The sequence below is a fragment of the Lachnellula hyalina genome (assembly GCF_007821495.1).
Source record: "Lachnellula hyalina strain CBS 185.66 chromosome Unknown contig00108, whole genome shotgun sequence".
Taxonomy (NCBI): Eukaryota; Fungi; Ascomycota; class Leotiomycetes; order Helotiales; family Lachnaceae; genus Lachnellula; species Lachnellula hyalina.
This window is the reverse complement of record NW_022157222.1, coordinates 95,851-107,053: the sequence shown is the minus strand read 5'-3', so window position 1 is coordinate 107,053 and position 11,203 is coordinate 95,851. Positions and strand designations below refer to the sequence as shown.

The 11,203-nt window shown below is 47.4% G+C and overlaps 3 protein-coding genes across 3 annotated transcripts; 1 reads left to right on the top strand and 2 right to left on the bottom strand.

Moving 5' to 3' along the window:
- Positions 1-3,400: 3,400 nt before the first annotated feature.
- Positions 3,401-4,501, bottom strand: fabG2 (putative oxidoreductase; the record flags this gene model as incomplete). Its single annotated transcript, XM_031152294.1, has 4 exons — positions 3,401-3,913; positions 4,049-4,076; positions 4,131-4,287; positions 4,336-4,501. 4 exons carry the CDS (start codon positions 4,499-4,501, stop codon positions 3,401-3,403), a joined length of 864 nt encoding a protein of 287 aa, XP_031003857.1.
- Positions 4,502-5,403: 902 nt separating this feature from the next.
- LHYA1_G007364 (uncharacterized protein) lies at positions 5,404-5,724 on the bottom strand (the record flags this gene model as incomplete). Its single annotated transcript, XM_031152293.1, has 3 exons — positions 5,404-5,501; positions 5,557-5,649; positions 5,703-5,724. 3 exons carry the CDS (start codon positions 5,722-5,724, stop codon positions 5,404-5,406), a joined length of 213 nt encoding a protein of 70 aa, XP_031003856.1.
- Positions 5,725-6,178: 454 nt separating this feature from the next.
- prp4 (Serine/threonine-protein kinase) lies at positions 6,179-8,962 on the top strand (the record flags this gene model as incomplete). The annotated part of the gene is made up of 6 exons (XM_031152292.1): positions 6,179-6,885; positions 6,936-7,156; positions 7,208-7,853; positions 7,902-8,193; positions 8,243-8,596; positions 8,753-8,962. The coding sequence occupies 6 exons, from the start codon at positions 6,179-6,181 to the stop codon at positions 8,960-8,962; spliced, it is 2,430 nt and encodes an 809-aa protein (XP_031003855.1).
- Between the last annotated feature and the right edge of the window lie 2,241 nt (positions 8,963-11,203).

The window sequence follows — 11,203 nt, the reverse complement described above, 5'->3', positions numbered from 1 at the left end:
CCCCGGAGCCAGCGGAGCGTCACCCACTAAATTCAAGTATGCATATACTCCGCATTTGTAATAATATATATTTACATATCGTGGCGTTAGGTGACGCTCCGCTGGCCCTCCGGGGGCACTGCCGTGGAGGCCGATTAGCTTTATCTATCCCATCCTTACCTATGGGCAGCTTTATTATAGCTTTTTTACCGCCACATTGTAGTTCATGGGCAGCTTTATTTTGACACACTATTATATCTTCAGGTAAATCGGCCTTCTATTACCCGGGTTTATGCAGCGCTGTAAATTGCTCATCCTTTCACGTGCCACCCCTTTAGGCCAACCAGATTTGTGTGAATTGGAGTACCAAAAGAGTTACACCCTGAACGGTTCCGCGCTCAGGTGAATGAGTAGGTGGACTGCTGCCGCCAGCATGTTGCTCAGTAGCATGGCATGACATGTTAGCTAGTGTGAATTGCTTGCCACAGCAATCTCTCATTCCCTTCATAAACCTGCCAAAATCAAACCTCTTTGCACTGCTCCGTACCTTCGTCCCGTGGACCCTTCTTCAACCCTTCGATCACTTGCTGGCGGATTTCGAGACTCAAGAGCATTGCGAGAAGTCTACCAAGATGTCCCAGCACGTGCAAGTCATCTTCCATGCTCCACTCGTGGATATGAGGATGGATGGAGCGGATCCAGCACCTGAAATCCAATGTCTCAGAGAGTCTACCACACCGGCAGATTTACAGGATTACGATACATGCGCCCCTGAAGCCGATGTCTTATTCTACAATCGCAGTAAGTCTCCCCCTGCCATCCGTATAATGGGACTGACAATATCAATCAAGGTGAATGGGCAATTACGACGACCGCCATGACAGTCATGCCCGATGGCTCGTTCTCTGAAGAGGGCTCTGGGACCTCCAAATTCGTCAATTGGTTTCAAGAAAAGCCAGCTTTCCATCCATTTCCAAGACTGCCGCTCGAGCTTCGTCGACAGATTTGGAAGCACGCCCTACCAGCTCCATCCATCTTCTACGTACGCGAAAGTAGTTACATCTATGCCCCGTATATCATACGCGTTGATATATACCGGCAGAAACATTCCGTCGCAAAATCACTGATTCTTGCTTGCCGGGAATCAAACAAATTGTTTCTCGAGAACTACACCCACGTTCGTCACCTAGCCGATCATGAATCCGCCAGCCACCTAGGACCTTACCTTCAGAATCTCGAATTACAAGCGGAAGGCCAAGCTGTGAATGGTCTTGGAATACACATTCAAGGTCGTAACGAATACTTTGATCTTTCCCGAGACACAATTTTTTGGGGGGAAGTATCCGCAGATACACTGCATAGATTTGGATTTATATTTGACGCCTCAAGAATAAAGCATCTCGCTTTCACTCGAGTAACTCTTAAAGAAGAGTTACAATCTGTGGAACTCGAAGATAGCATGAAAGAGCTCATACAACAATGCTCTCGGCTCGATTCTCTCCGCATAGTATTACAGGAACTCGATGGCGACGTGATTAGCTTGAGTCGCCCGGCCCCCGCTGTTGGCTACGAACCATGTTTTCTTGAGGTCGATAAGGATTTTCTGGAAATGCTTCCAGCGCATCCAGCGCAGGATATTTCCAGCTGCTGCAGAAGATATCACTGGGAAGCAGAAAGATGCAGGACTCGGGTTTCAGCACTCGCGGACGAAGAAGGGAACACCATATGGAAGCATATCAACTTCAAGGTGTCCGTAGTGGCATTGAAGTATGACGCAGCGTGGTCTCTTGAACGCACACCCGAGCGTCTGGATCTAGTACCGTTGCATCCTCGATACTATGGAGTTCGATATTGGACCAGCAAGCCCAGAGGAAAAGTGGATACTACAATGTTAAGGATTGAGGTGCTGGACAGCGACGTCTTTTGCTTTAGAGATGGAACTTTAGTCACGGATTTTGACCAGCAGATTTTGGACTGGGATGGGATGTACTAATACATATCTTCCTCGATTACAACTAGTATATGGTTGATCAGTTCATTGCTACAGTCGCTCTTCTGTAAAAGTAATAGAAATCCTAGTCTTGAAATTGAAGTGCTCGAACATTAACTCGATGGTTCTTTTTCCCTACTATATCAATTCCATTTTTGACCCTGGAAGAAACTGTCGCTTCCAGAGCCGAATGCCAAGACAATACCAGCATTATCTCGCTTAATTAAGGGGTTCCATTAGCATTCTATAATATTAGACATTACTTTGTAAGTTTTACCTAGGCAGATTCAGTATCTAAATCTACATCTTGCCGCTTCGGTTTAAGCTGACAGCTCTACGACGTAGCTGGACCTGTCAAGCAAAGCCTTGATTCCGTTTTCTGTGTTCCGCCCTAGTGATCTGTTCATGCAGGGTTCTCGGAAGGGAAACAGTCATCGAGAAAATAGGGACATTTGAGAGACATTCGGATCTAGAACTGTATACTAGACAATCATCCTTAGATTGGAATGCAGTGGCTAACTTACTTTACTGTTCTTAATTTCCTCGCCAACGTGATCTCTGATCGTGGAATTGCGTGAGATGATAAGCTATTTTGGTATCCATTTGGGCACGCTCAGATGCTACTCAGGGATTGCAGTTGCGTCCCACAGGGCTCCAGTTATAGTCATTCTCGATCTCCTCAACGAGCTCCGGGGCCGTCTCCCACTGCATCAAAGCCCTGCCATGACACCGAATCAGGCTCCAATAATGAACAGCAATGTTCCCAGTTTCAATTTAAAAATTCTTGCGATAATTCCGCGATTCTGAATTGGCCCTATAGCCATTATTAATAGCCATTGCAAAGCCGTTGTTACCAAGGAGCCTTGCAGGTATCATTAGCTCTCACCCGTAAGGAGCATATCGCGGAACCGGCAGCGAAAAGCAGCAACGAAAGAGAGAGTTCAAGACAACTGACCACAGCCATAATCCCCTACTACTCCACCCTGAAGATGCTAATCTGATCGAAGGCAGCAAAGTCTGCCACACAATGTCATTACTTGTACTTAAAGTGCCCTCCAAGCCTTCTCCATCCTCAATATCGCTGTCCTTCCACCTCGTACCTTGCAGGGACTTCTCAAGAAGATGATAGTGCGAGGAGGGTGGTCGGATTATGATTTCGTGGCTTTCAATAATATGTAAATGAGAGAAGGGGGGTCAAAGAAAGGGTTGTAGCTTGAAGATTAGACTGACTGTACACTATATTGCAAACGAGTTGGCGGGAAATATGCAGTCTTGACATCGTGGGATCGGAGGGTTCTGTTATCTTACCGGGGAACTTCTGATTAGTGAGAATGGAACTGATAACGGAAGAAACCAGACAGTGCGGGACCAACCACCAAGATGCCGAGGAGATAAACGAGCGGGAAACAGTGAAAGTCATTAGTTTGTCATCTAGATATTCCTACCTCCAGTAACCATGATGACCTGCCCAGTGATGTAACTAGACAGCGGACTTGCCAGCATAAGAATACTGCTCGCCGCCTCTGTAGCCGTACCCGCCCTCCTCAATGGAATATCAAGATTCGCATCCGTGGATTGCGAGCCCTGTCCCTTCGGTATGCCCAGAGCAATAGTCTCTCCATCAGGCGTAGTGACAAATGCACCGTCCTCCTTTGCAGCCGTTAACCTAGTCAAGATATGTCCAAAGGCAATCGAGTTTGCTCGAACACCGAACTTGGGGCCCCATTCCTTTGCAATCGTTTTTGTGAGGCCGTTGATTCCAGATTTCGCGAGGCTGTAGTTGGCTTGTCCGGCATTGCCGTGGACGCCGGAGGTGGAGGAGATGTTTATGATGCAACGTGGCTCGCCGTCGGTAACGCGAAAATAAGGGGCGGCTTCGCGGACGAGCTTGAAGGGCGCGGTGTTGTGGAGGGCAATTATGTTGTCCCATTGTTTGTCCGTCATCTATCACACCCCGCATCAGCGTTGCTCGTTCAATTCCAAGGGATCTTCTTGTTTTGGCATATTCAGGCCTAGCATTTCCCACGGATCTGCCAAGCAGCGGATACCTATGTGGTGTTGAAGGGTCTCGAGTCTTACTTTATGTATGACGCCATCCCAAGTATAGCTATTGAAGATATCAACGGGAGGTCTGGGAGCGGGGGGAGGATTGCTTGCTTACCCAGCATTGTTCACAATAATGTTAATCTTGCCATTTCCGAAGTCTACTGCCTTCTTGACAAGAGTCTTCAGGTATTCAGCATCTAGCATATCCCCAACAACGGCAATTGCATTTCCACCTGACTTGTTGATGCTCTCAGCCACACCTTTTGCTTTAGCTGCACCGTGTAAGCAGGTATCTACCATTCGAGTCTAATTATGCCTACCAGCGTCGATATCTGATATAACAACCCTGGCACCCTCATTTGCAAAGAGACGAGCTGCTTCAGCACCAATGCCTTGCCCACTGCCTGTGATGATAGCTACTTGGCCGGCAAGCAGACCCTTGGGGTAGTTGAGATGGCCAGCAATCTGTGACGCGCGTTCTGCCATGGTGGATATATTTGAGATATGTAGGTTCAAGATATGATTAAATTAGAGAGGTCTTTTAAGTGGGAGGGACATGGCATGTTAAAGCACAGCCGTTGAGTCGAGTTGTGATATAAAGATGTGGGGAAATACTAGTAACTTCCCCGGATTTTAAAGCCGAGGCTACTATAGAGAGAGATGCCGATGCCGATAGCCTCGCGATGATCTTACAGTATTAAACTTTGAATAATTCGACTATCAAGATACCAATTACCTTATGCATCTAATATAATTTCAGCTTATACTTTCGGTTCCTCTGTGATATTTCAGGTATTTGCTGCCATACTTTCGTCGTATAGGCAGACTCCGACTAAATCTCGACACGCGGTCTTAAGACATCTCCCGAGAATCCCCGAAGTCTTAGGATTTGTTTTGGGGGAGGACGGGAGGGGTTCAAATAGCTGGCAGACCTACCTACCCATGGTTGACACGATCACTTAGTATAGTGGATAATCCCCCTAGGTCATTGATGGTATGGGCAGCTCTCTCTGTTGAAGCCCAAGACGGCGAATTTCTGGCCGGCAGCAGGAATAACAGGTACTTGAGCCTCAGTTAGATATACCTTGGCTAGCATCTGCAGTCCAGCAAGCTTGTATCCACAGACACCTGTGTGCTGTATGCTAAGTCACAGATTAGGCAGTAATAGCCAGTTTTCTCCCCACAAGCTGCAAGGCGCCAGGGACAGGCCTCGAAAGAATAGAACAGCACAACATCAAGTATGGTCAAAAGCATTCATTTAAGGTTCGAGACTGGTGTATCTGCTGCCTCATCCATGTTACGCTTCCATCCTAAATCCCACGAACGCCATATTCTCCATGCCTTCGACCGTCCATTCGTATCGCTGCAAGATCTCCTCATCCACAGACTTATTTCTTTCCGCTCTTCTTGATTCCTTGGCTTCCGGTGTTGAGGGGTCCTTTGCTGCCTTTCGCCTTTGCGGCCATCTCAGCCTTGGCTTTGGCATCTGTCGCAAACAAATTAGTAGGAGTGCACGTCGTTTGAGATAAATCGTTACCTACCAGCTCTTGTCTTTTCAGCGAAGGCCTTGTCTTCTTCATCCATCTCGCCCTTTGGGGCCTTCTTTGGGGCCTTCAAAGGCTTAGCCTTGCCACCTATATATTTGATTAATCTGCGGAAGCAGGCTGATAAACGACGCTTAGCTTACCTGCTCTGTCGGCGCCTCCCATTTTGTATTTTGATAGTCTGAGTGAGTGTGGTGTGGGGTGGGCGTGTAGAGTTCTGTGGCCGTGGAAGTGAAGTGGGATGTTTTGTGTACAGAATAGAACTTTGGAGGGGCAGATGGGTTTTGAGGTTTTTATGCCGCCGCCCTGCGCCTGGACCCTTCCCGCTAGTGACGAATAAGGCTACTCCAAAAGTTTGAATCCTTTGATATCGGCGGGACGTCTTGTAGTCATTCAAACCTGAATACTTCAATTTCGCGATCATATATCCCCACCGCCACATAGAGCTATTCTCGATTCCAATATTATGCGCTGAGAGTCTAGAGGAGACGTGATAGATTCCCGGTTGGACTCTTCTCACATTGAGACTACACTTTCTGAGCCTTGGCTAACACAACTTTTCCACCACAAGGGAGGGGGTCTACCGTCCGGGTACCGCAACTGCATTTGCACACACAATATGGCTTCTCCAGCCAGTTCTGATGAGGGAGAAATACGGGACGGGGGTGTAGAGAAGGCAACTACGTCGCTGGCTCAGTTCGAAGGCACTTCCGTTGACCGTCAAGACAGAAACCGAACCAGTAGCTCTACCTCGAGGTCGCCTGAAAATGGATACAGATCAAGAGATAGGAGATCCCACGAGAGGAGCAGGTCTCCACATTCCGAACGCCAACCTCGAGGCTTTAAGCGTCCGCGGGATGATGACTACCCCGACAGGTCTCGAGATACTCGGAGATTTAAAGTTCACTACGAAGACACGCCCCAAGATTATCATCGCCGCTCACGAGTATCCTATGAAGACCTAGATCGAACATCCGGCGCTTCTTCCGACCTCCGGTATGATGAACGCGATAGGCACTCCGAGAAACGTCCCCGAACGCGCAGCCGGTCGCCACCATATAGATCAAATCGTGGTGGAGATGTTTGGACACGAGGTGGGCAATCGAGGAGGGATGTAGGCCATTCTAGGGGCTCTGGCCACAGGGATACCAGAGGAGGTTATCACGCCAATGGTTATGGAGGAAATCGGGAAAATAAGGACCAGTCAGTGAGCAAACGAGGACAAAGCCCGCTGCCTGCTGATAATGCAAGACACGAGGCTAAACATACGCAAGGGAATCCACAGCAGTCTTCTGATAGAATTGCAAATAATAGCGAGCTAGCAAAGTAAATATCTATGCTTCCTCTAAGTAGACTGATGGCTAATATTCTTACAGGAGAAACAGTGCCGCCGAAAATCTCACTATCGAAACCCCTGAGGAAGAGCCTCTTGATGAAGAAGCTCTGATCGAGCAACGACGGAAGCGTCGTGAAGCAATCAAAGCTAAGTATAGAGGTTCTGCTACACCCTTGCTGGTACAAGCCTTGCAACTGGGAGATAAGACAGGAGAATCCATACCTTCTCAGCAAACCAGCAATACTTCTTCGGCTCGGTCAGGTGAGCAGGTCTCTTTGCGGTCAAAAGTACTCACTAATCTAGCCTTGTCAGCCTCGCCTGTTGTCTCGGCTGCGTCTACTCCTGCTGAAATGCAGGACGTAGGTTCGCCGACAGACTTCGCAATTACAAATGATCAGGATCTTGCCAATACAACCGGAGAGACCGCAGGTGGTGGCGAAGATGATGATGGGCCATCAGCAGCTGATTATGACCCAACAGCAGACATGAGAGAAGACAGTCAGCGAGATGTCCAGAGACATAGCGATGAAGTATCCTCCGGGGCTTACGATGAGACCAAGCCAACCACCGATCAAGATGTTTTGCTTCCTGCTGAGACTGCTCCAGCCGTAGAAAACCCAAAGAAGTCTGCTGATGAATTTGACATGTTCGCCGACGACGACGATGATGATATGTTTGCTGAAGATCCCGCTCCCAATGCAAATGCTGCTCTTAGACCATCCGATGATGGGGCCAAAGCTGTTGCAATCCCCACTGCCAAGGAGCTTGACATTGGGATGCTTGACAACTGGGACGATATCGAAGGATACTATAAAGTCATTTTGGGAGAATTGCTCAATGGCAGATACCACGTCCAGGCAAATCTTGGGAAAGGTATGTTCTCCGGGGTCGTTCGAGCTACGGATGTGACGACGAAGAAACTGGTGGCGATCAAACTCATTAGAAACAATGAAACGATGTAAGTTCTATGACCAATTATTCAGAAGGGATGCTGACTGCTTTACAGGAGAAAAGCCGGTATGAAGGAGATCGAGATCCTTCAAAAGATCAACGAGGCCGACCCAGAAGACAAGAAGCATATGATTCGACTCGAGCGACATTTCGAGCACAAAGGTCACCTCTGTATGGTCTTTGAAAATCTGAGTATCAATCTGCGTGAGGTCTTGAAAAAATTTGGCCGCGATGTGGGCATCAACCTGAGGGCTGTTCGAGCTTACGCTCAGCAAATGTTCTTGGGTTTAAGCCTGATGCGCAAGTGTAACATTCTCCACGCTGACTTGAAGCCCGACAATATCTTGGTAAGCAGCTCGCACCGTGGATTCAACCGAAATTTCTAACCATGAATAGGTCAACGAGACACGGAACATGCTCAAGATCTGTGATTTGGGGTCAGCATCCGATGCATCGGATAATGAAATCACTCCATATCTTGTCAGTCGTTTCTATCGTGCGCCGGAAATTATTCTAGGAATGCCTTATGATTTCGCCCTTGATGTCTGGTCCGTTGGTTGCACCCTCTACGAACTATACACGGGTAAGATTCTATTCACGGGTCGCACCAACAACCAAATGCTCCGCTCCATTATGGACTGCCGCGGCAAATTCACGACCAAGATGTTGAAGCGTGCACAATTCGCTCACCTCCATTTCGATGAGATGGCCAACTTTAGAAGCGTCGAACAGGATAAGCTTACAGGAAAGGTATGTCTATTTTTGTTTCATCCATGGGAGACTAGAACCATTGTGGCGTCTAGTAACAACAATCCGCTTGTACTGGACCCCACAGCGCTGTGCCTCCCTCCCACTCTTACTCCTCAAAATAGGAAAAGGCTTTCTGACTAACGTACGATTGATTAGGACATCATCAAAACCCTAACTTTCGCGAAACCGTCGCGCGATCTCAGAACTCGCCTCATGTCTGCATCAAACGGGCTAACTGAGTCGGAAACAAAGGAACTGGCTCTATTTGCAGATTTATTGGATCGCTGTTTGGCGCTTAATCCGGAGAAGCGGTGCACGCCTGCTGAGGCGCTGAAGCATCCTTTTATTACCAAGATGGCAAGATAGATGGAAGGGTAAGACCTAGTAGCGTTGAGCTTTGAAAATCCTACGGCGCATGTTGAAAGTCGCTCAGAAATATAGAATAGACTTCTAATAACAGCATGCGTTCTCCACGAGTCTCGGTTGCAGGTGTTCTGGTGGTGTTTCATGACTTAATAAGGATTGTATGATGTACTGACATTAACTCTGACATCGCTTTCCTATTCCGACATCTCATCTTCGCCGACAAACTCCATGGGTCCCCTTTCAGCAAATACACTGCCATTCCAGACTTTGTATACCTTACCTATATACATAAATGCCTTTTCAATAATATCTCCCACCGTTGTTGATATTTCTAGCTCTTGCTCCAGAGATGTTTCGCTCATTTTCTCATTACCCCTGTGAGGTAAGAGACAGATTAGAGAAGTCTGTTTATAACAAACACGGCATGTTTTTCTTCCCTTCTATTATGTCTTATCTTTATCATTATTCCATACATAGACTGGCTATTAGCATTCGTCAGACTCTCTACTGGGAGACGGGTTTGCATCTTTTGAAGTTCCGTCGTTCTGGAGAACTTGCCGGGTAAAGAGCAGTAGTTGAGAAGTGCGCTGGGCTTTATTGCCTGTTGTGGAGATTCTGGTGGGTTACGGATTATTTACTGAATGATATATGCTTTTCCTTTGGGGTTGGAGTAGAGAGGAGCGAAGTTTAGGTAGTACCTGGTAAGACTGAGCTCGGGATTATGAATAGATGCTGTGGTGAATTAGAGTTGAGAAAACTAGATCTGGTGACTTCTTAGGTACAGTTTCTTTGCTTTTTTATCCATGGATATATTGTGAGGGGATAGTAGATGTATCTTGTTATTCCGGATCAGAAAGTTTATGATGTAACAATAATATTCACGAGTGAAGTGATGTGCAAGTTGTGTCGTAGTTGCTTAGGTTTACTAGCTTGTATATGATTGAAGGATGAAATTGTAGGTTGCTTGGGAGGTAAGGGGGCACATAAGAACACTTCATAACGGGGTGAGGGTTTGAGAACTAACACATCCTATAGTTTCTAGAACGAACTTGCAATTTTTCTCAAGTAGTCTAGGGATAAGTTCTCAGTAGGCTTCTAAGCTAGATAAAGATAACGACATGCCTAAAGGGGCATAAAACATATCACCAAGGATGGCGTATGGCGCATCGAGTTACGCGTACCGCGCGCTAGCACTTCCTGCCTACAAATCCGTCGTGAAAGCGTATAGATCCCGAACTCCTGGCACTTCATCCTTATCCTCCACCCATGACATGAATCCCAGAAACCGAACTCCAGCAAGGCTGACGTCGTTGAATCCCTCAGCTTCCGCTTCCAGCCTCCATTCCGATCGGTGCTTCCGCAGGAATATATAGCTGATCTACAGTACCACGGCTCGGGAAGGATCCCGAGGAAGCGACCCCACTGTTCCCCCCTTTTCTGTCGAAGCGAAGGAACAATACGTTCCTAATCCTTCCTCTACTGATCGAGCCTTTTTATGAGAGAGAGATAGAGGGGAGAGGGATTAGAAGATGGGGTAATATGTATAATTGGAGGCGCTGTAGCTGATGGACCCAGTATAAAAACAGTAACAGAACCAGTTATCGCTGTCTTCGTCGTTTTCGAGGGAGCGAGGGTTGTAGGGGATGTATGTATGGTTGCTTGCTTCTCGCGCTTCCTTCATTCGGTTTGAAGTTGTGGACGGGGGTGTGTAGCTTGGTGGGGGTTGGAGATGTGGTTGGGGGGGTGTGGATTTGGTATGTGTTGTGTGGATGCTTTGGGGGTTTGAATGGATGGGATTTTGGGGGGAGTATGTTGGTGGTGGCACTTGTGGTGAGGATGAAGATGCCAGGGGATGAGATGTGAGGGGTGCTGAGGGATTTGGACTGAGTCTTGGGGTGTATGGTGGTGGTTGGTGTCTGGTTGCCGAGTAGTGTGGTGGCGACGGCATTGTAGACTGGAAAGTAGAGACTGACATCTCTATTTTCGCTTCCTTCACATGGATATTTGATGACTTATAATCTATATCCGACTTATTTGACGATGTTCTGGTTGTGTATAGAGTAAAGGAGTGACAAAACCTCAAGGGTAATTGAAGCAAAACAAGGGGACAAAATGGAAGAGGAGATATATGCTAACATCGAAACCTTTTACAACACGTTGGCTTCAACAGTAGGCATTGGTTTTTAATGGGGGGGAGAGATGCGCTGGCAGGCTGAAAACGAAACGGCGATCTAGCTCACG